The 23,621-nt window shown below is 45.6% G+C and overlaps 1 protein-coding gene across 10 annotated transcripts in view; it reads right to left on the reverse strand.

Moving 5' to 3' along the window:
* Positions 1-23,621, reverse strand: part of CACNA1G (calcium channel, voltage-dependent, T type, alpha 1G subunit) — a 107,896-nt gene that overhangs the window by 17,225 nt on the left and 67,050 nt on the right. For 2 of the 10 annotated variants that reach the window (XM_014952049.1, XM_014952017.1), the window contains 12 exons: positions 20,564-20,689; positions 19,860-19,949; positions 19,059-19,251; positions 16,174-16,224; positions 9,702-9,853; positions 7,164-7,273; positions 5,986-6,119; positions 4,727-4,797; positions 4,370-4,448; positions 4,171-4,292; positions 2,867-3,211; positions 414-554 (listed from right to left, as the gene is read on the reverse strand). In XM_014952049.1, the coding sequence (XP_014807535.1) occupies positions 414-554; positions 2,867-3,211; positions 4,171-4,292; positions 4,370-4,448; positions 4,727-4,797; positions 5,986-6,119; positions 7,164-7,273; positions 9,702-9,853; positions 16,174-16,224; positions 19,059-19,251; positions 19,860-19,949; positions 20,564-20,689 (1,614 nt within the window). Of the gene's footprint in view, positions 1-413; positions 555-2,866; positions 3,212-4,170; positions 4,293-4,369; positions 4,449-4,726; positions 4,798-5,985; positions 6,120-7,163; positions 7,274-9,701; positions 9,854-16,173; positions 16,225-19,037; positions 19,252-19,859; positions 19,950-20,563; positions 20,690-23,621 lie in introns of those variants that run through there. The other 8 variants (XM_014952057.1, XM_014952033.1, XM_014952041.1 and 5 more) reach the window with 7 other exon arrangements.

Genomic DNA, 23,621 nt, shown 5'->3' on the forward strand with positions numbered 1-23,621 from the left:
CTCGGGCTCTGCTCTGGGAAAACCTGACCCCGTACTCCAGGCTCTGCAGCCGTGTTCTGACATTGAGACAGAGCCCTGGTCGGGAGCAAGAAGCCAAATCCAAGACCCCCACTGCAGGATGGAGATAGGATTTTGTACATTTTCCCTGCAACCCTCGTGAACAGTAAATCCCAGTGAAAAACTTCCTACTGTGTTGAAGAGGGAAACTCAGAGCCTGTACTTTTGCTCTTGCAGTGATATACAGCATCATAAACCAAGATATTATCTCAACTCCCACAGAAAAAGCCAACATGACTTATGCTTCAAAATCCCTGTGACTACATTACATAAAGTAAAGAACTTTAACCCTCTATTAAAGGTCTCAGTCAAATCGAGTTTGGATGGAGACTTTGCAGGAAATTAGGAATATTAACCTGGTTCTCAGAGTTGTAATATTCGGGAGCTGGGAGGGCATAATGATGGCACACAGAGCCTGACAGGTTGTCCATCAGCTTCAGCTCTCCTTCCAGAGATTCCTGGATCAGCAGTGATATGGTATCAAACAAGTGCCTTTCCTAGGAGGGGTGGTGTGTAGCATGCAGAAAGACAGAGCGAGCCAAAAAAAAAGAGAGAGGAGAAGAAAGCAAGGGACAGAGACAGAGAGAAAAAAAGGACAGTGTATAAAACCCAACGAATGAAAGGGGAAAAAACGGAACAGGAGGGGAGGAGGGGGGGAAAGACGGGAACGTTCAGGGAGAAGAGCAGTAACAGAACCAAGGGGACAGGAGAGGAGAGAGAACAGTGCAGTAATATCACGGTGAGCAGTGACAGCGTTCTCACACATTACTAGAGACGGGGCCGACGCCGGCTGCCCCGGGACCGTGGTGCTCCCGCTCTGCGCCCTCCTCGGGGACAATTCTCCCTCTCAGCAAACACGGCCGGTTACTCCGGGGTCTGAGCCGGACCATGGAGCTGGAACAGCAGCATCTTGATACTTGGTGCTGTGAATTTCTACAGGACACTGCTGCTGTAAGGATTCTACACCCACTGTCCACATTTCTGAGCAAGGCGACCTAGTATTTGACACCTAAATCCATATCCAGGGGTCACACAAATTCAAATAACCTGACTTGAAGAGAAGCTGAGCATCCCGCCCACGAAAGCTGCAGATGCCCAGGATGGACACACGTCAGGTCACTAATTCATGTGCCAGACATGGGTTGAGGTGCCTCAGTTGTCCCGGCCAAGTTGAAACCAGCCGGCCACAGCACAGCTGCCGGGAGGTGATACGGAGCAGGGTCTGGCTTTCACAAGCAGCACGGGAGCAATTTAAGGATTGGGAATGCCTACTACATACAATGAAATGAGGACCGCCGTTACACTCAAACAGCACACAGTGCAAAAATCCCGGGGAAGAGGCAAGCAAAAGAGCATGCTGACCACAGGTTCCTTGCAGGGTCGTGTCCCAGGAATTGTATTCCTTTGCCATCGTGCTAAAGCATCAGATCTTTCCTGAAAATTTTGGCTGGGAGAACAAATAATCAAAATAAAATCTCCCGGAGGTTTTTGAGGCTTCTGTTTGAGGCAAAGAGCAAGAAACACATTCTGCAGATTACGACTAGAATAAGCCCTTTCCAAAGCCACCTTCAGAGAGGGCAGGTTTAAGAGACTGAAGAGCTGAGGGTCTCCTTCCCACTGATCTGTCTTGCAGTTTCTCTTTTTGCCAGTGTGAGGTCTGCTGCAGGACAGCAGCGCTGAGGACAGTTTGCCAGGACTCTGCTTAACATGTGCAACAACAGTTGGGACATGTTGTTTCTTCCTAGAGGACGTAATGAGTCTGGATTTCCCCATATTGCCCTGAACTCCTTTTTCCTGTGCCAAAGAGCAGCTTTGGACTCCATCTCAGACATCAGTGACTCCTAACGGCACCAGAAATTTCCAGTAGCTTAAGAACTGAAACAAAGCTTAAGTAGGGATTTACTCTTTTTCACCCTTGGACTAAAGATCATAAATGAGTTTTTCATGCATTAGAATACTCATTAGTCCACCCCAGGCAGAAGCCAAGATATGCTGTTGTGAAATCATGATGTAATAAAAACTAATGAGGTCTGTGTAGAGTTTAACCCAATTTGCAATCGGCTAAGACTAAAAAAAGGCTGGACCGTTTTTCCTGTATAATTCCAGTTCAGTTCTCTCCCGAAGGACCTGTCTGGGTCTTGACCTCACCTCTCTCATTCCTCACACCGAGTCTTCATCCAGAAACTGTGCTTTAGAGAGACTTGTAGCAGCTCATAGCAGCTACCACCTCACAGCCCTGCTCCGGCACCGCTCCTGCTGGTGGGAGTTGTGCCACCGGTTCTGGTGAGCTCAGGTTTGAGTCCCCTCTGGATTATTCTGTTGTTAAAATAATCTTTTCTTACAAGCTTGATTGTAGGGATGGATTTTAAATTGAAGTTACATAAAGCAAATTTAATACTTAAGCAAAGATTAACCAAGTTTTATTCCTCTTTTATGTTGCAGTTCATGGTCTGCATGAGAAAAGCAAACACATTATGCTCATGATTTTGCTATCACAAAGGACCTAGCCCAGACTCTGGATTAGAGCAAATTTGGAGCTAGCTCTGAACTAGGTGGCTTGGGCACATCTCCAGAACAAATTGCAAAGCTCTCTACCTCTGAACAGATGCAGGAAGGTGGTATGGAGACCTGCCCAGGGTCTCTTCCCTGGAGCATGGGCTCCTACACCACTCAACAATCAGTCAGCAGACAGGGAGGAATACAAGCCCTGGCCGTAGGGACACCCACTCCTTCATTACCGACTCGTGCATGTCTTCCCCTAGCACATACGCAGGTCAAGCCCTCTTCACCCTCCAACTGAGATTCTCACCATAGGGTAAGCTAATGAGAGCTGAGAATCCACCTTGATTTGCATGGGATTGGTACATCCTCGGGGGCTCTCGGGTCTCTCTCCCCTGGCACTGCCTGGCCACGCAAAGATGTCCGAGGGGCTGTGTTGGCCGGGGGTGATCGTCTTCATTTCCATCTCCAGTTCTGCCTCAAGCTCTGCCTCCTCTTTAGCCTCCTTGTTGCTCTCCTCCAAGTGTTTCATGAGCACAGCGATCACCACGTTCACCAGGACAAACTGGGCCGTCAGCACGAAGGAGACGAAGTAGATGGGTGAAATGACAGTGTTGTAACAGGTGGACTCCTGGTCACAGTCTCGCAGTGTGTCCTGGAAACAGGGGGGGAAGAGATGGAGGGATGTGAAAAGGTTCCAGTATGGACCTCAGTTTGCCAGCTGGTCATCTGGCCGCAATGGGCTCTCCCTTCATTCAGAAAACTGAGAAGATTCGAAAAATTTCCTGTCTAGAATAGCAAAATACTTGCCAGTACGACCTTATGTTTCTTGGTTAGCAAGAACAAGCAAGGTTGGAGGAAATCATCCCTGGGATGTGTGACAACAGACATTAACACCCTGCTGCTCCTAAAGGAAAGGCTCTTTTACCAGGTTAGAGACCAAATACACAAGAGCATGGCAGACAGATCCAGGGCAAAGCAGGGTGCAGCTACAACCCATCAGCTATCCCACAGCAGCTGGGCTTCCAGACAGTCTTTCCTCAAGTTTACACCCTGTTTGGCCACCTTACACTCACCATGGACTACAAATGGGCAGAGGAGTGGTTTCCTCAGACGAGCTAGCACCCTGTGTATTCACAGACCAGATTTCTTCACAATAGCATGCCTGTACAGCAGTGCCCTAAGAGACATTCTCTTTCAGAAACCTGGGTTTTCCCAGAAAAAAAACAAACCACCAGAACAAAGTAATACCAATGACAATAGTAACAGTAACTGGAAACTTAAGGAAAAAATAAACCCAATGCATGTTACTGAGCTGAACTTGTGCTACTTGAGAGATAAGTCTCTTTATTTTTTCCCCTTTTTTTTTAAGTTGCTCTCTTGGGGTAAAAAAAAAGGGAATATATGGAGTATGCCAGGAACCTGCAACCACAGGCACTGCATTGCTGGGAGGAGGGAACAGAAACGTTAGGGACTTTGCTCAGCACATGAACAAAGAAGCCGGTTCACTGCGGGACGCGAGTGTCCTGGCTGAGCATCGTTACCAGTCTGGAGGAGAGCAGACAGCTTCTAATTAAGCAATTACAGGCAATTTTTTGGCCATGGGTCTCCTACCTTCATTATTCCATTCCAGTTGTCTCCCGTGGATACTCGGAAGAGAGTCAGAAAGGCCATCCCAAAGTTTCTGAAGGTGGCGTGCCGTCCCAGCCCCTCGCAGGGGTGCGTGTCGTCGCACTCTGTGGGACCAAGGGTAGCTGTGAGACCCTGGCTCACACACCACTCCCACCCCTTCCACCAGCACAGGAAGACTCACCAAGGTCTCCAAACAGCTCCACTCCAAGAGCTGCAAATATGAAAAACAACAACATGAAGAGAAGACCCAGATTCCCCACCTGGAAAGAGAAAAAGAAACGGGGGAAAAAAAAACAGAAAAAAAGAACATTCATTGATTTTTTCGTTCCAGACCTGTTTCTTGCTGTATTCTTTAATCCAAAACTTAAATTGCTTCAGGGGAAAAATGACCTCAATGTGAGGACTGTATCTCAGACTGTGCTTCGGAAGGGAAATGTGATTCTCTAATGACAGTAAAGATAAAATGATTAGCATTCCTCTGCAATAGGAAATTAGCTCTGGGCCAGAGGAGATCTGGTTTGATATGGCAGTGGGTTACCTGCGGCAGTGCTTGCATCACGGTGTCCAACAGGGCTCTCATCCCTACAGCCATCTTCAGCAACTTCAACACTGCAGAAAACACGTTGGTAATATGGTAACGGCAACATTAGCACGGAGCCACAAACTCAGTCCCTCTCCCAGGAGCCACAGATTATAGGAAGAGAAATATGAAATCATGTCAAGTGTTCTCCATTAGCTGCTATATTCTCTGGCCTTTTTACATCGCTCCTGGTTGCTTGGATACTATTAAAATCCCGTGAATAGCAGCATCACCTATCCTGAGACTTGGAGAACGCATCATCCTTCTGCTTGCCTTTTCCTTTCCCCAGTTTATGTGTGTTGGACCCATCTCCTCCTTTCTCTGGTTATCGTGAGCAGTTACTTTCCCAGCCCTGGGGCTACTTTCCCACTTCCATAGGCTACCCACTTTCATACATGATTCACTGAGGAGCTGATTTACACATGTCTTCCAGAAGGTTGCATTTCCAATTGGAAACCGCATGTATTTTTAATTCTGAAAGGGATCCAATGCACAGGAAAAACACATTTTTTCCCCTTTGAGACACAGCAGCATTTCATTTCTCCTCCAGTTCCGCCTTTGCTTAGATGAGGGCTATAATCAGAGCAATTATGCCTCAGAGCACAACATTGCCCTTCAGGAGGGCCTGAGAATACTTTATTAAGGGCCTGAGCACTCACATTTTATGTCTTCTTCATTTGGCCCCGAGACCTCCCTGTTCTGAAAAATCAGGCCCTGAAGAAGCTGACTTCCCAACTCGGGTATGTGTCGTTACGCATCTGAGGGGACAGATGGATGCAGAGTGACGAGGCACACTTTGTCACCAAGTGGTGAGATGTAAAGTCCCACGGGAAATTAAATTTATTAGATGCTTGTCTTTTAAAGCCAATGTACTCAAGCTTGTGTTCCCTAATCCCCATTAGAGATGACTTTGATTTGACTGGCATATTTTTTTCCAGGTACATCTCTGGGAGTTAGAGCCACAACTATTTCTCCTTTATTTCTAAGCTCTCAGCCTTCGTCCTCTAAGAGAGAAACACATGGTCAGTTGGCTCGGCTTTTTGGCTCCTCGCAAGTATTTTCCCCCATTGTTCTTTTATTTGTTTACAGCCTGTTGATGCCAGAACTATGCACATCGTGTTGGGGATGTGCCCCAGAACCGTTTCCCAACGCTTAACTCTCTCCCGGAGGGGACCCTGTACCTCGAACACAAGCCATTTCTGCTTTATTCGTCTCACCTCGAGCAATCCTGAGAACCCTCATGATTCGGATAATAGTGGGGTTAATCGGTAGCGAAGCGTTCACCTCGATCTCTTCCAAAGTGATGCCCATGATAGACAGCAGCACGATTGCCAGATCTAATTGGTTCCATCTGGAGACAACACAAAATGAAGTTTAACATCTACTAAGAAGCTGGCAAGGGGAGGCAGCTTGTTTCACACGAATTCGAGTCATTTCAATGGTTCTAGCACTCAAATGAATCTGCAGCATTTTTCTGAGGGTATTATACAAAAGCAGTTATGTTATGAAATCATTATAACTAACGCATCTCATTAGAAAACCAGCCAGTTCCAAAGATATTCTTGACTGAGGGGAAGCAGAAACAAAAGTTGGGCAGTTTTCTACCCAGAGGCTGCAGACCTCAGGGGAGATGCTGCGGTATCTGTCCGGCCACTTCCAGACACGGCAGTCGTGGATCTCAGTGTGAGATCTGCCCTAGAAAGAACTGGACCCCCCGTCCAGCCCTTGCAACAGAAATCGTGCTGGGTGAAGGAAAGACCCCAGGGATTTGTGCCTGGTCAAACGGGGTAATCCCACCTGAAACATGGGGAGATGATGTGTGGAACCATCCCCTGGCTGCTGGCTTGTGTCAAGTCCTGCTCAGTGCCAGCGCTCTTGGTATTAACATGGAAGGAGGCAAAAATGGGTGGAGAAGGATTCATCAAGGATATAAAATCTGTATTTGTGAGGTAAGAGAGTGAAAATCCAGAAGAAGAAGCAACATCATCTGCTGCTCAGCATCTGCATAAAAAGAGGTCCCTCTTCTCTCTCATTTCCACTCGGGACCAGATTCTCTCTCTTGGCGTAAATTTTGTCCTTACAAGGTCCTCCTGATTATGGACACGCAACTGGTGTGAGAGGAGAACCAGCTGCTCAGTGTGAGACTTGCTCCTCTTTTGTCCACCCTCAAGGGCCAAAGTGGTGCAATCACACTCCCTGGCACGCACAATCCTTTCTCCCACTCACACCCCAAAGGTCCACCTACCCTGGCTTCAATCAGTCACACCACAAAGCGTTCACACGTTTCAGACTGACATCACCAGGAAGAGCCCGGGGGGTCCAGGACACCGAATTTGGGCAGCTGTCTCCAGAAACCTGCTCCTGCCCCTACAGCTAAAGATGGAGCTTTTGTTACCTGTCTTGGAAGAAGCGACGAAACCCAAAGGCGATAAGCTTGAAAACAGACTCCAGGACAAAGATAACGGTGAAGATGTAATTGCAAATCTTCAGGGCTTCATCAAGAACCTGGGATGTGGACACAGGACCTGGGTTAGATGCTAGCTCTGCTGAAGGGCTTTGCTCCTGCAAACCTGCCTTCCTCTTCTCTCACTGGTTACTCATTTCCTAACTACAGATAAAAGGCTCTAACTGTGGGCTCTCTCCGATGACAAATGTCCCAGGGAAAAGTCCCTGTACTTCAGGGAGTGCACGGGCTGCATTTCTGCCTGGCCCCAACCCAGCTGCTATAATTCAGGGGAGGGATGGACACAAACCCAGGGCACATCTCAAAGCCCGGCTGGGGCTGCTGGGGTGAGTGGAAAGAGCTGCTGCATTTGCAGGTGGCAGCGGCGCAAAAACCCTCGTGCTCTCAGCAGAAAGCTGAATTTCATCCCACTTGCTCGTTTGTGCACTTTCTGCAAGAGCTGTGGGCTGGCCGGGACCATGGAATTGCTGGCCAAATGGCTTCTTTGTGACAGCCTGTCATTTACTCCTCACCTTGAGCTTTTGGCAAGGAGCGGGAGGGAGGGAGGGCACGCCAGCAGGACCAAGTGTCTTGGGTTTTCCTCTGCCCACCCCTCCCTCTGCAGAAGGCACAGCCTTGCCATTGTCACAGGTGCCTTCTGGCTGGGACAACTGCTGCACAGCCTGGCATTAAGCCACATCAGAGGTGATTTCATCCCAAAAGTCCTGCTCGTGAAGGAGCGCTGTGGTAGCAGCATCCTGCATGACCCCTTAAGTAACATGCACTGAATTTCTTACTGCTGGCAAAGGAGATGATAATAACTGTGTCCAGGGCACTGTTAGGGAACGTGGGAGATGGCAACAGAGTGCTCTCAGACCAAACCCAAGATTTACTGATCCTCGAGCAGGAGAAATCATAGTAGAGGGGATTTAAGGCACACACTCTGCCTTCGTGCTACAATTTAACCTCAAGCATCCACAGGCGAAAAACATCTCACCTGCCCAAGAAGTACAAGCCCAGCCACCAAAGGAAGCTGTGGCTCTGAACGAGCCTCCCTGTCATACTGCAGGGGACTTGGGCTCTGCCAGCAAACGAGCACATTTATTTGGCAAAAGCAGATTTTGCCCAGTAGCTCTTCACTCAAACCACCTCAATGTGCACTGCGGCCCCTCCTCTCTGTGGGCAGCCGCAGCATCTCCGTCTGGGATCTCATCCACAGGGCATCCCGGGGTGTCCCACCACCAACCCCTTTCAGCAGCAACATGCCGAGCAACGGTTTGTTGGGATATAAAGCTCTCTGATACATTTAGCCTTTTAAATATCGGCAGGATCCCAGCCATCAGTCACCCAGAACTCGGTGATTTCGGGGCCCTGATTCAGCAGGACTCTCAAGCATGTGCTCGGCTCTAAGGGTGCTGTCATCCCAGCACAGCCCAAGCTCGGAGTTATTACCCAGATGCTGCATACCAGAGGCTTAGAGACAAAATATTATTTTCCTAAAGAAAATGAAAAACAAAAGCCTGCCCAACATTTTTATAATACAAGAGAAAATGTAGCTGCAAAACGACTGCGGTAAGACGCACGCCCTAGAGCGATTCCAATCCAGGCTCCTTAGCCAACAACCTTTTTCATCACCAAATGACTGAATCATGCAACGAGCCTTCCAGGGTATTTAAAGGTGACCTGAACAGAAAAAATAAATTGGGCTTGTGCCCTTTCACTTTTTGGCTTCTTTATGACAGGCTGGAGGATATTTTTCCCCTTGCTTGCTTGTCTTAGTTGTTTGGGTATTTTTACATTAAGTATGCAAGCCCTCTCTAGTCTTAAAGAATATTTCCTCCTATTGTGTGTTATATTTATTCATTGGGAAAGTGGCTAATAAAAATAAGTACAAGTTATATGGCAAAGGCAGCTATTTCCATTTCATTCTTACGCACAAGAGACTTGACATCCCAGGACAGGCTGTTTTTATTTTCAGAATATGATAAAGACCCAGGAACTTAGCGTACTAATATATTAAAATGTATTTTAAGGACCAGCACAGAATCTGGTGCCTGTGAAAATTGGGCCCTATGGGACATTGGGGTTTTAGGAGAAACTTTGCAAACAGAAACATTTCACAAATTCTACTGTTCTTTATCCTTTTTTTCCTTTTTTATTTTGGTGGAAATCCTAAGTCAAATGGAAGATTTCAAAGGTGATCTCACCTAGCAAACAAAAAAACATGCTGTCATCCTCATTTGCAAAGCAGTTAGTTCACACTTAACTAAAAGGGAGAGGTGCACCAGGATCCAGGTACTGAAAGCCATGGTTTGAGCTGGAAGTCAGATGAAGGATGGGGAGTCTCCACGGGGCAAAGAGCCAGGTGGGGCATGGCGAATGGTGGCCATGAGGTCTAACAGCAAAACTGGCCTTAACTCTGCCCATCGGCACATCCCACCATGGCTGAGCGCACAACCCCCCTGCTCTTCCTCCCCTCTGTCCCAGTACCTTGGGTTGCTGGTAGTGCTCCATGGCCATGGTGATGACATTGAGGCCAATCACTCCGGTGATGAACAAATCCAGGTAGTGGCTGGTGCACATCTGGTGGATCAGGAGGCGGAAGCGGGAATAATCCGAATAGTAGGGTTTACACTGAGCTTCTGCAGTGGGGAGGAGGAGGAGAGCAGAGAGGCACGTCAAGGCATTTCTCTGCGTCTTTCTGAAGTCAAGGCACCCTCACTTTCCAACTCCAAAGATGATCGATTCTAGACCGCTTACAGCAACATGCTGTCTTTTTTATTTCCATTTTTTTTCTTGCTGGCATGTTACCATTTTTAATACACAGCAGGGCTCCTTGGCATCTTACATCCGTTAAACCTCTTCAGTGGGACATGCGCTATACTCAGCCTTATGGCATCAGGGATGAGGTGAGCTGGGACTATTGTGCTGCTAAAGAATGTTTTCCCTGTAGGGAAATTTAAATTAAATTTAAATTAAAATAACAATTTTTGTTTCTGCTGATCTTAAAAGTCCCCAAAGTATCTGAAAACCCAATTAATGGTCAGATGCTGAGGACAGATTTTACTAACAATGGCTTAAAAATACAGGCCATTGAGTTAGCAGTGGTCTTTGAAAGAGAAGTAATTCAGACATATTATGTTCTTTGCAATAAACTGTAGAAAGAATAAAATTCAACACTTTGGCTGTCAGAGCCCTGAAAAATGGTCCATAAAAATACCAAGGAAAACTGATCAGTCAGCCTTAGCGATTAGAAAATAATGATCCTCCATTTGGACAAGATTATCAAAGTACAGATTTCACTGTTCAACTCATTCCCGTGTTCGTCCACCTCAGGGGTGACACATGCTCTTTAGACCCCGAATGTTCCTAGAGATAAACTCATTTACTCACCTAATCTCTAATGAGGAAATGCCAAGGCTGAGTATATAATTCAGTACAATTTTCAAGGAGACATTATAATGCAGATTGAAGTGGAAAGGACTGTCTTGAATATGTCAGAGTATAATGTTACTCTCATAATTAGATGATCAACTGGTTATGAAAATTATTGAGCTGTAAGAATTACACGGCTTGATATTTAGTGCCGCTGAGCAAATGTACAGTTTGATACATTACTCCAAGCAAAAAGTTGGGCAGAATAAAGCCACGAAGCCCAGGTTTGGGTTGCCCTCAGGGAAAACTAATTTTAGAAGATTAAATTTTGCCTGGAAATAGAATTCACTTTGTCAATAGCCAATGACATTGCAATCAAACCCATAGATTTAATGGTTTCCTGCACTCCTCGCTTCGCAACAGGATCCTGAAAAATCGGAGTTTTGTTTTTTCCATAGAGACAGACCTTTCCCTTCCCCCTTAGAGGGACCAGAGAGACAAATCACTCAGCAGTTTTATTCTGTAGGGGTTTGGAACGCCCAAAATTCTGCTTCAGTGTCATCAAATGAAAGGCAGCATTAATATTCACTTTCTGATCTGCAGTGTGCTTTAGGTGATCTGTACCTGAGTGCTAAAGCACGATATCGATGAAAAGGTCTATAAAATGAATTTTCATGCCGAATCTATTGAGTGCTTACAAAAAAGCAGACTGGTAGCTGCTGACTCACTCATAAGACTTTGTCAGATATCTCAGAATCTGCATAAATCTCCATAAAGTCAAGATATCTCGATCACATTATGCTAAATTATGAGTAGCAAATTAACTAAAATGTTTGAATACAATTAGGTTAGGAATAGGACCTATTTTTATGAACCAACTTATCATCTCAGAAAGAAACACCATCGTAATTGGATCACTTACTTCTTCTACATTTATGTATAATTCACATTCAGAAAGAAAAACGTCAATGTTTCTGCCTTTTCTTGCAGTGGATTTACTTATGAATAATTACACTGGAATTCAAATTTTTCTTTGCTGTGATTGACAGGTAATTCCAAATCCTACAGAATAGCACCGACGCCGTTAGAACAGAGAGAGGATTTAGAGAGAGGTTGTAAAATGTCTCCTGTGCAGGGCTCCTGCACCCGGATTAGCCAGTGCGTGGCCTTATAAGCAGGGTTGCTAATTGTTTGTACATCCACAAAGGCTTCTCTCCCTTCGCATCCCTCCTCTTCCAAACCCCAAGCCCCCTTTTTCACCTTTCCACAGGTTCCCACAGCCAAACGCCTCTGGATGCTGCTCTCACAGCCTTAGAAAATTACCATTAGTAAATGTTTCATCCGTCCCTGTTAACGTGGTCAAGAAAGGATTTGTCAACCCTGTTTATGAATCGTGCCACCACTCGCTTGGCCCGTCCCCGCATGCTGGCCATGCAATTAGTGCAACCGAGGTGTCACCGCCCGATGACCCACACGCAAGCAGGCATGCTGTCCAAGGACTAGAGATACACAGCTACTGTGTCTAGGTGGGCAGGGAACTTTCTGAACCCATCAACCATCTTCTTGCTATTGGATAAATACCATTTATTTAACCTGATCCCCGCAGTTCTGCAGAGAAGTTGGACGTTTCGCCTGCGCAATTACCCCGGTGCAAAGCCCCTGCCCCCTATCACACAGTATCATTTCTAATTAGTGCAGTAACATCTTGGGAAATACAGACATCTGTTAAACTCCAGGTGGTGAACTTCACAACTAACACAACACCACATTACTGTACTGTTACAATACACTGTGTCAAGAACAACAAGAGCTCTGGGTTAGTCTCGGTTATTACTGGAAAGGTTAACTTGGCTTCCCGGCACACATGGCGTTAAAGAAAAGAGGAGGAGAGCAAACGAACAAAAGAAGAACTGGCAGAATGAGAATGCGAGAAGATGGGGAAATACAGCAAAAGCCCACCACGAGGCACCAGGCTGGTAAACAGGGTGTAAATCAAGCTGCTTCACCGTGGCTGGAGGCCAGGAGTAGGGGAGAGGGAGAAGTGGCTCAAGTTTAGATATCATTACAACGGAGAAAATCAGCTCAGACAGTGAATCCTGAGCAATCTCCTCCTACCCCAGGTAAGACAGAGATTTCACGGCTGGTTGAGAGCTGGTTTGGGAGAGTCCCCACTGCCTGCTCGCCCTGGGCGACGGTGGTCTAAGGGCACCATGATGGCAAGGGGAGCGCTCAGTTTTAATGCACCATTTTTATGAGCTCTCAACTCATTTCCCAAGGAGACACTCTGTTCTCCTCTTGGCATCATCCTGCAGGATTATAACTGCTCCCCTTGACTGGGGCTGGGAGGCAGAGCACAGCAGCCCCAGCCTGTGCTCTGGGGTACCCAAAACTCATCACCATCCTCTCCTGCCCATTTGGAAAGGCGGTTATCCTGTTGCAGGATAAACGTTTCCCATTCCCAATCCTGCTCTAACATCTCTCAATCCAGGTGCCCTTTGGCTTTGGCGATCACAGCCCAGGTCTGGGGCATCAAACCCCATACTGCTGTTTGCCTCACAGCTCCAGGAGGTGACCTGTGAAATGGCACTGGTGACCAGGGCTGGAGGTAGCCCTGGTTTTGCCGGGCAGAGCCACTGCGGGCTCCCAGCCGGTCCCAGCCTCGGCCGGTCTCTGTTGGAGAGGGGGGAAATGGGGCCAGGGCCACTCTCTTCCCATTAACTGCATTTTCCTGGGGGGAATGGGGCTGGGCATGTGACTCCAAAATATCTCCAAATAGCGGCTGCCTCCGAATATAGCCCTGTCAAGAGAGAAATTGCCACTTTCCCCGAGGTGGCTTTTGAGCCGGAGGTGCGTGGGCACGGGAAATTGGAATTCACGAGAGTGGGACAATTCCATTACCGTCTCCTCCAGCTTCTTCCTTCCCCTATAATAAGGGAATTAACTACTTTTCAGGTCTGAGTATATCTGGAGGACAGCAGCAAACCAGTGAGCAATGGGCCGGTGACGCAGCTGGATTTACAAACTGTATCAAGAATATTATTAGGTTAAAAAGTAGTTTGCACTGAAGGAACTTTTTTTATTTAAACACAGTGTTTTACTTGGCTTTTATTGTACTGAATGGATTTATTAAAAAAAAAATAAAAAAAGCAAAATGGAAAGTGACGAATTATTTCCACTGAGAAGATTCCAGTTGTGATAGAATGTAGACTTGAAAAAAATAAAAAGGAAAAAATAAAATTATAACATCTCACTAAGCACCAGGCAGCAGCACACACACACAATACTCCATCTTATCTTCAGAGCAAGAGAAAAGAATCCCTCTGTAAGTGCAGAGATGTGTGGAAGTTTTGGGGTCACAACTCCCCATTTCTCACTGAACCACAGGAGGTTCGCCTACAGCACCCGGGACTGATTCCTTCATATCCCCCACAGTCAGGTTCAGAAATAAAATCTTTCTATTCCCTCACGCTGGTGCCTGAAGAGCAGCGTGGCACATTCACTACCGCTGGATCCAAAGAAAAGACAACAAAAGGGAACACAAAGCACAGACCTGACAATTGTACACTTTTAAAGGCAAACTCTAAGAGTCTTTCTGAGCCTGCGCGGGTTAACACAGGGGTTTGGGATGAGTTCAATGCCTTAAAAATAAAATAAAATAAGACAGCCTTGAGAAAGCTCTGTAGGAACAGGAGAGGAATCACAACCAAATAAAAAGAATAAAAAATAAACAGCCCCCCAGACCCTCTTGCTGTCCCTGTTTCGCAGGGGAGGACAGGAGGCCTACCAAGGAAAGCAGGAATGAAGGCAAAGAAATAAAAATACCAGGAATGGCAACGGGAAGGAGATTCAGGATTTATTAAAGCATGTTGTGATAACTTCCAACAAGGCCTTAGAAATATAAGGTAGGAACCTCGGTCTCCCGGAGTTATCCTCTGCAGTGAAAGCTGATAGCCCTCACCTTGCAATTTTTATTTAATCAAAACTCCCTGCAATATGTGAGAGATGGATGGAGCCTTGCTCCCGTCTCAAGCAGTGGGAGCTTGCTCACAGGTGAGAGTTTTAATGGCACAATTTTCCTAGCATATTATTTTTGTCGAAAATTACAGCTATATTTGTTTCTATGTTGGCGCCTCTTTAATTATTCAGGCTAATATTCTTAAGTTATGAATTAAACAAAATGCTTGCCAGATCAAAGCTTCTTCTAAAAATAAAAAGAGCAAGGGACAGATTTGCAGCCCTGAGCACCGTCCTGGTGAGGGGAGGGATGGGAAAGGGAGACGTGAGCGAGCCCTGGTTGGGGTGACCAGGTCAAACCCCCAGATGGTCCATCCCCTCCAGGACCCGAAAAGGCGTTGAGGTGGCATCTTTATTTCTTTTCATTTACAAGATGCCTCACAGATTGAGCAACTCTGAATCAATATGAGGAATGTACCAGTTTGGCAGCACAAGGGATAAGCCCCATGTCCACGCTGAGGGTTGGTGTGGGGGCTGATCTTTCCATTCAAGCATCGAGGCTCTGCGCTACGCTGGATTTTGCCCTGCTGAAAAAATACTGTGCCTCCCTGAAGCACAGTTTTTGTGGAGCAATGAGCAAGGGCTGGAGAAATAATGAAATACCCTCCCTAAGCAAGACTGCCTGCCTTCCAGAGACACTCCTGCAAATTATTCAGAGACTCCTAAGTTGGTGGTTGGAAAGCGAGGGTAAACAATAAGGGACCCATTTCACAGTCCAGTCATTATTCTCTAAGAAAAACCAAAAACACCAAAAAAAAAAAAAAGAGAAAAAAAAAAAAAAACAATTTTGCAATACAGAAAGTAACTCCAATGCTTTGCCAAATGTCTCCTATTAAAAAAAAAAATTTAAAAAAGTGTTGGAAACTTTCGTTTCAGGCTTCGGAAGCCATGTTTTCAATATTTTATTCCAGATCAAGCATTTTTTCTGATCTGAGTGCTGATGCACTCATGAAGGTATATTGGGAATATCAGAGGTGTAAAGATGGATTGGCACAACTATGGAAGAAAGAGCACAGCCCTACAGCGTGGTTCAGGTGGGCACAGGCTGGAGCTGTTGATTTCTAGTATTTTAAGTCTTTCCTGTCTGTTGTCCTCTTGCTCCACTGCAGCAAAGGTAATGAGGTCACAGGGAAAAAAAAGTTATCTTTCCATGATGTATATTGTAAGCAGCGTTTTGTAGATTCTTTAATCTAGGAATGAAGCTGTTACTGTAATTCTTACTGTGGAGCAGCTGCATGTTTCTCAAAGAAAAACCAAAAAAACAAAAAAAAAAAAAAAGAGGAAAAAAAAAAAAAGCCATGAAAAGTCTGACAGTGTCTTAATGAAAACCAGAAAAATAAAATACTGAAAAACATAACATGACCAAGGGGTAAATTAAGGGTTCGCAAGTGTCAGTCCTGAGCCAGGTCTGCAGACCTGCAGGTCAGAATGATATGCGTGTGCCATGAAGTAAGCAAATGAGCTTTGCACCACACACAGGGTTTTAGTGGGATGCCTCACAGCAGCGGTGGCCAGCCGTTAGTGACACAGCACTGCCATTCAAGTGGGACGAGACGTGCCGACTTCCCAGTACCTTGCACTGCACTGGCTGAGCTCTCCATTAATACATCATCCAGCATTAGATCTAAAAGAACGAAACGGCATTAATCACCCGGCAGGACACACGGCAAGACTTCCCTTCCCCTTCAGAGGTCCCTGCAGCTCTCAGGTTCTCCGTTGCCGCTATTGGGAACGTTTCCTTGTGGGATCCTCTCCTTGTGCCTCATGGAGGGTGGGCTCAGGTACACGGGCTCATCATGAAAAACGAAGGGCTCTTGTGCTTCTCCCACGTACATGGGTGGAAGCCCAAGAGATCCCTGAGAACCCCCTGGCTTGAAGATGATGAAAGAGAAGATGCTTCTGAAGGACAGACTTTGTACATATCCTGCTGGGCCAGAGCACCTTACACCTGCCTACATCTCACTGAGCTGGGATCTCACGTGCTTTTCTGGTTTTCAGATGCCAGATTGGGTGAGTGAATTTGAAGAGTCTACGATCAAAAACGACTGTGCAACCAGTTGGATGCCTACGTCTGACATCTGTGGGTTAGTTTTGGCACCTGGGCCCAGCTGAAATGACCCCCATGCAGTTGCTGGCATAACCAAAGCTGTAGTCTTGGTATCATCTGCAAGTTCCTACCATGCAGAATAAAGCTAAGCAGCAACATCTGTTGCCTCTGAGGGCAAAGCGGAGCATGGTCAATTAAAACCAACGTTTCACTGAACGCGAATTGGGAAAACTGTTCTGAAGCGATTTGGAGGGCTCCATACTTTGCTCTTGAAAGGTTTTTATGGCGATTGAATACTCAGCAATATTTGATCCTCAGTAAAATAGCTGTTTATTGCCTCTTTAATTAGGCATTTCATAGGACTGAGTGAATAACTACATCTCCAAGGATGGTTTGTGATTCCTTCCCGCTGGGAAATTGCCCAGACTTACGTCTTTTCTTCATCTAGTTCCTCTAGCATTATAAATAAGGTCATTAATAATAACTAAACATCTATTTTTCTTCTACAGAAACCTCTGCTTTCCAAAACGGCAACTTTAAATAGGGATCTTTCTATTCAGCCTTTAATAACATTTTCTAATTCATCAGCCTGAAACTGTGTTTGGGAATTTGGACTGATTGAAAGAGCTTTCCAGGCATTTCCTTGATGTGAGAAACAAAACAAAACAAAAAATCCATCTGTATCCCACTTAACTGAGAACAATTTAACGTGTCCTCCACTGCTCTTGAGGGAAGCCTTCATCTTTCCACTGACCATCGAGGAAGCCAGGCTCTCGGCATAAACCAAAGTTTGATGTCCAGAGGCTGGTGTGATACATCCTATTGGTTACAAAACCCGTGGAGCTCATGGGACTTAAGGACGTGACCAAAGGAAAGTGCTGAACTGAGAGAGGCTGAGACACCGTTGTGGCATGTGGTTGCACAATTAAGCCTGTCACAGCTATTAAACACCTCTTAGGCTATTAAAAAAAATAAAACAGACTTAATATTACCAGCTTTTGGAACAAGCACCTGATCAGACAGCCTCTTAAACCGTACTGAAGTCTGTCAAAGATAGAGAAGAGATGTGAAAGGGGACACCGAGAGAACAGCAGGCGGACTGACCAGGGAGAGGAAGAGCGAGGCCACGGACACGAAGGGCAACGGAGAAAGTTCAGTCAGAAGAGACAGCATGCGAGAAGAGTACCTCCAACCTGTGGCCTCTGGCTGGCTTACTTCTTACTTATTCAACCAAACTAACAGAAAAAAAGGACTAAAGGACAAACGTCACGTTGGAGACTTTGGACAGAGTGGAAGTCTAACCTCCTTTCACCTGTAAAGCCTTCTCGAGGCAGGGCTGCAACCTTGCACATCCAGTTTGGAGTTTGGTTCAGTTTGTATCAGTGCTATTTTGTCTAGTTAGTTACTCTCCTCAACGGCTTTTTTTTTTTTTTTTTTTTTTTATTTTGTAGTAACATTTTCATCAGGCAGCTACATGGTTTTTATGTGAGCTAAGATACAGTGCTTTCAACCTGGAAAGGTAGATCTACTTTTCTCCTTTGAGGGGAAGACTGGTGTGAAATGCATTTGACGTGGTGCCTGAGAAGTCTGAGCAGTAATGGACAGTCATAAAGGGTGCAGTAGGAAATCTGTATTACAAATGGTACAACAAATGAATGATTATCAGACAGGAGATCAGAACAAGTCCTAGAGCACTGCTTTGCACAATTTTACTTGTATATATCCACTATTAAATTTAGTATTGGGTTTTTTTTATATTAAAGAGGCAATTTGTTGCTGCTAATGTAAGGACATCAGGTTTTTTTTTTTTTTTTTTTTTTCTAATCTGTATTTCTCAAGCAAATGCATTGATATGTTTCTCTAAGGAGTTTTTAAGCATCACTAGAATGAGATGGCTCCATTATTTTATTACACTCTTGAATAGCAGTGGTGCTACTGTGCCAATAAATAAACCTGCTTGATAAATGGGACAGGTAACATCACTGTGGCATTACAAGGCTGTAATAAACCAAATAGTGAATCCAGTTATCAGCAACAGTGCTCATGACTCAGAAGATTTATGGTGCCATTCGGCACTGCTGATCTTTGCAGTTGTCACTATTTGTGTAACACTGAGCTCTGCTATCCAAGAAGCTCCAGGTCTGATTATCATTATATTTTAATTTAAATAACCTCCAATGGAAAGGTCATTGCAAATCATGCAGCCATTAAAAAGGCTTCCATGGCTCCTTGCTCAGCCTAAAACGACACTATTTCCTTCATGCAAATTTTATAGCTGGACATGCTTTTGGGGGAAGAATGATCACCAGACGCGAGGCAGGGAGGGGAGGGAGGAGGGGATCGTGTGGAAGGTCAAGCAGGACTCAGAAAGATGTGGAAAGACTACCGACCAGCCATCTGTTTCTCCTTACTCCTTCTCTTTTTCTCCAGCCGGCGAAGCCTCTTCTCCTCCCTCCTCTTGGCTTCTTCCTCCTCCTGGTGCTGCCGACACTTGTGGAAATTCTCCACCACCACCCCCACGAACATGTTGAGGACGAAGAAGGCCACAATCAGCAGGAAGGAGATGAAGTAAAGGAGCATCCATGGGTTGTAGTTCATGACTGGCTGCAAAGTGGAGGAAGGCAAATGTCAACTGAACCTCACAAAAAACGACAAACAAAACCCCCTAACAAAACGGGAGCAAATTGATGCATCTGCCACATCCACAAACCTGTGGGTGCCCCTTTGAGGCAGCTCTGTGTGCTCCGCTCTTCCTGAAAATTAGAGCCTGCTGAGACACTTAAACTGAATGCTCCCAAAACACAAAGCACACTGAGGACAGAAGAACCACCTCTGCTCTGCCAGCAGCAGGATAGCACATCCTCTGCAGCTATTGTAAGTTTCTCACTGAAAACCTGTACCTACACAAAGCACTTCTTTTCTCCTGCAATGTCCAAATTGCTTAAGAAGTCAGACCATTATTCGATAGGTGCCATTCTCCTAATGCTCGTTACACCAGCCGTGTTGCAAAACCTGTAGGGAAAAGGCTCTTTCCAGATCCAGACTTTTCACTTGACTCCTTGTCACACCCCAGGACCCGGGTTAAACGGCTGCCTTGATCCCAACCCCATAACCCCATTTGACTGTGGGAACCAACAGTTCTTTGCAAAACAAGAGCCCCAAATGTGCCACCTTTGACAACTCATTTCTCACAGCTCTGCGGGAGCACGTACCTGCTGGTCGACTCCCACAGCATCTAAGCCATCGTACATGATATCCACCCACCCGTCCTTGGAGGCCAGAACAAAGAGAGACATCAGGGCCTAGAAGTACATGGGGAAAAAAGTTAGACATAGTTGCAACTAAAGCTTTTCTACCTGTAACATTTTACTCTTCTTTGCCCTTTCCTGTCTGGGGATTATCATTACCTGTCTGATAATGGGACACTTTGATGCCCAAGGTTTCTCCTGGCAGCAAAAACCTATCAATGTCAGCGCCTGGTTCAGCAATGAGTGCTAATTCAGAAACCACAAAGCTGAAGACAAAAGCAGCTTCATTTCCACCCTCCAGGTCTCTACTGCTCCCGACTAATTAGTCCTTACCATGCTGCTAAAATAAGGCTGTGCTGCAGAGATGGTTGAAAGTGTCCAGCTCTATTAGACAAGCCCTTCTGCAAGATATATTTGGTTTGTTATGTAGCAGTGAAGCAATTAAGTACTCCACGAAGCCACATGTGCTTGTTCTGTACTGAAAAGGAGTGTATGCCTGCTTGGAAACACTACCTTTGGGATTTACAGAGACAGAATGCTGTGTATGTGAACTGAATATTTACTGCGAGTGGTAGTGCCCTGTAATAAAATCCCATGGGATAATAATGCACAGGTTTTAAGTCAAGGAAGTAAAGGAGCAAAGAAGCAGATTACCATTCTATTAATACCTGGCCGAGATTATCAAAATTATACTTGTGCCGGACCCATTTGTAGCTTGCTTCTGTACAATCCGATTTATTTGTGATGTTTCTGGTGTCCTCCCCCTGGCAGATAAAAAACTTGCCTTTGAAAAGCTGCAAAACACACAGAGAAGAGAGGAAAGGTAAGGGTTTGGTCCGCAGGATTTCTCTGCAGATGATGGGCATTTCTCCTGGGGCATTCTGCACAGCCCACGCCGACCAGAGACGTTAAGGGAAATGGCCTCATTCGTGCTGGTTATTAAGTGCGAGCAGCCTGTATAATAGGCACCTAATGAGCAGATGCCTGATTTCACATCATTTAGGACACCCACCTCGTGCATTAGGTTGTCTGCTTCAGTGATCTGAGACTGGCCCAAAGGCCTTTGCTTCTGGGTCGCCAGCTCGAGTGCAGCCCTGGCTAATAGCCCAGACCAGCTAATGGCTCCTGACCACACGTGGAACGACTCCGGCGACTCCAGCCCAGTTAACGACGCTGGTTTTGAGAGTCACCGGTGAGTTAAATGTAACAGGGGCCCTCTGTCAGCAGAGAAAAGGTGGCACTGAGGAGGCGCAGCCATGGATTAAGCTCTGCTCTTAGGGGTCACGAGGGGACACATCAGAGAGGAGCCGAGCTGCTGCGAGTGACGTTGGACTCTCGCTGGAACAAGACTGCTGTCAGTCCAGCTCCGGTCTCTCCCCCTGGATGCTGCTCTCCAGCCATCATTAGGCTCCACAGCCCATGCAGGGGTCTCTGAAATTATTCCTTCTGCAGAGCTTAAGGAGTCAAGCCCTACTAGCGCCGGGTACTTGATCCTGAGCTTATTCCCTTTGGTGTAAGCCAGGAGAGACACAACTCCTGGGGAGTCAGCTCCTGATTTACACCTGCATGAGGAACAGGAGCCTCCACAGGCTTAATTCTAGACCTGGTGCTTCCTGTGCACAAAACAGAATGGCAGGGGATGATTACTGCTTCAGACAGGGTGATTGATGCTGGCAGGATGGATGGTATCAGAGCCCGGGAGACATCCAACAAATCTGGTTTTATTTGCTGACAGAAGCTATTGACATTACTGTTTTTGGGGAAAATGGCAACCTGCTCTCCGGGCTCCTTAAAACACCACCTGAGTATACAGAGAAAAGATGCTGACGGGTTTTGATCTGTTGTTCTAGACAAATATCAGTAGAAATAATAGCGAACAAGATAAACCCACGCATTACTCCATGGGTTTCCTTCAGAAATCAACAGCAGAAGGATGTTTTCTAGGCATGCAAAATTAGCCACCACTCAACGCAGTCATAAAACTTCTGGATGCAAGAAGTGAAATATTCCCTGATCTTTCCATGGAGAAACAGTATCCGCGGGTAAGGCAGGCTGGGGAGATATAGCCTTCACAGAGAAAAGTTTTAATTAAGCAGGAAGGTAAACAACTGTTTTTAATGTATTGTCTATAAATATAACTTCTCCAGGAGCTGGACTGTAATGCCACTCAGGTGGGAGCAGTAACACAGCTACTAGCAGGGTTTGGAAATACAAAAAAATGCCCTTCCCTGTCAGTGCTTCAGATTTCAGCACTTCCGAAAGTGAAAGACCCGGTGATTCCTACTGTCCTTGTTTTAGCAATCTATTTCTTGTGTCTTATTAATTACTATTCGCATGTGGACAAGCTCTACAATAAAACCAGTCTCGCTAAAAGAAAACACTGTTAGAAACCTGGATATCTGGATTTTAATAGCATTTAAAAACTCTAGTCTGATCCCCAGTTTATATTTACATGGGAAAACCAACTGTAACTTTGAGATCATCTTTTTATAGGAAACTGCTATGGCCCTCATCTTACACCTAATTAGACATAAATATTAACTGTGAATTTTGCATCCTGAATACAGGATCAATCTTGCTTGTTTCTACCACTTAAGCACATCGATAGTCATGACAATTTAACGTAAGACTGGAAGTCACCAGGGAAAGCAATCGCAATTAGCGGGGAGGAAATTCAAAGAGCATACTGCAAGTTTTGTTGTTTGGCATAAATTTTCCCATGTCTGAGTTTTATACTGTTTTACGGGATATGCTTAGTTTTATGATTCTGTTTAGTATAATGGATGGATGTTGTTGTACTGTAATGCTAAGCCAATCTAGCGGCTGAGGTGGTTATGGATGGCATGATTTTCCTCTCTGTTTATTTTCAATGCTGTATTTATTATTTATACAGTGTATTAGTATAAAATATTATATAAGACACCTTTCCAAAACAAAGCCTAACAGAGCTGTTTTCCAAAGCTGGCTGTGACAGATCAGATTTACTTCAGAAAGAAGTAAGTGTTATGTCAGAATATTTATATGAAACCATCTCTTCTTCTGAGGTAATGAGAAACCAATTGCATTGGAAACTGCCACTTTTCCCCCAGGTTCCTGCACTCCTGGGACGGAGGATATTGCCAGCAGAACTGGCAGGAAGCAGACTCAGAAATCTCTATTTTTGCAAGCTTTCAGTTATTCAAACTGTCAGAATCTGAATGAATCTCCAGGTCAAGGTCTCTCTGGAGTTTACAAACCAACCGTTTCAGCTCCAAGAGTTTCTATTTCCCTGTTGGTTTATACCTACAAGAAAGGTGGAGGGGAGATGTCTACACGTTATCTCCCAGATGGAACAGGAATGGGGTTTCACTGTTTTCCTGAGCAGAGATTTTCTGGTGGTACATGTCATGCCTCAGGCCTGACCCTTCTATGGTGTGGCCAGGGAAAGAAAGTGGAGAAATATCTTGATTTGTGTCCTGCTGCAGGCAGAGCAGGAGTCCTTATGGTGGGGAAAGGATGAAGAAAGCCCATTCTGTGCCTTTGAGGGGATCACTATGTTGGCTTTTGTATCACTGCATGAAACGGAAGCCTCAGCAAAGTTCAACATGTCAAGTGACACATAGCCAAGACTTGGAAGTCAGGAATAAATGTGTCTTGAGAGCACTAAAAAGGCCCCACTGGGCTGCTGGGGTGGGGAATGAGAGCCACATAAGCCCTTGAGTGGAATCAGAGAGAGGCAAAACCAAC

The sequence above is a fragment of the Calidris pugnax genome, unplaced genomic scaffold (assembly GCF_001431845.1).
Source record: "Calidris pugnax isolate Ruff unplaced genomic scaffold, ASM143184v1 scaffold9, whole genome shotgun sequence".
Taxonomy (NCBI): Eukaryota; Metazoa; Chordata; class Aves; order Charadriiformes; family Scolopacidae; genus Calidris; species Calidris pugnax.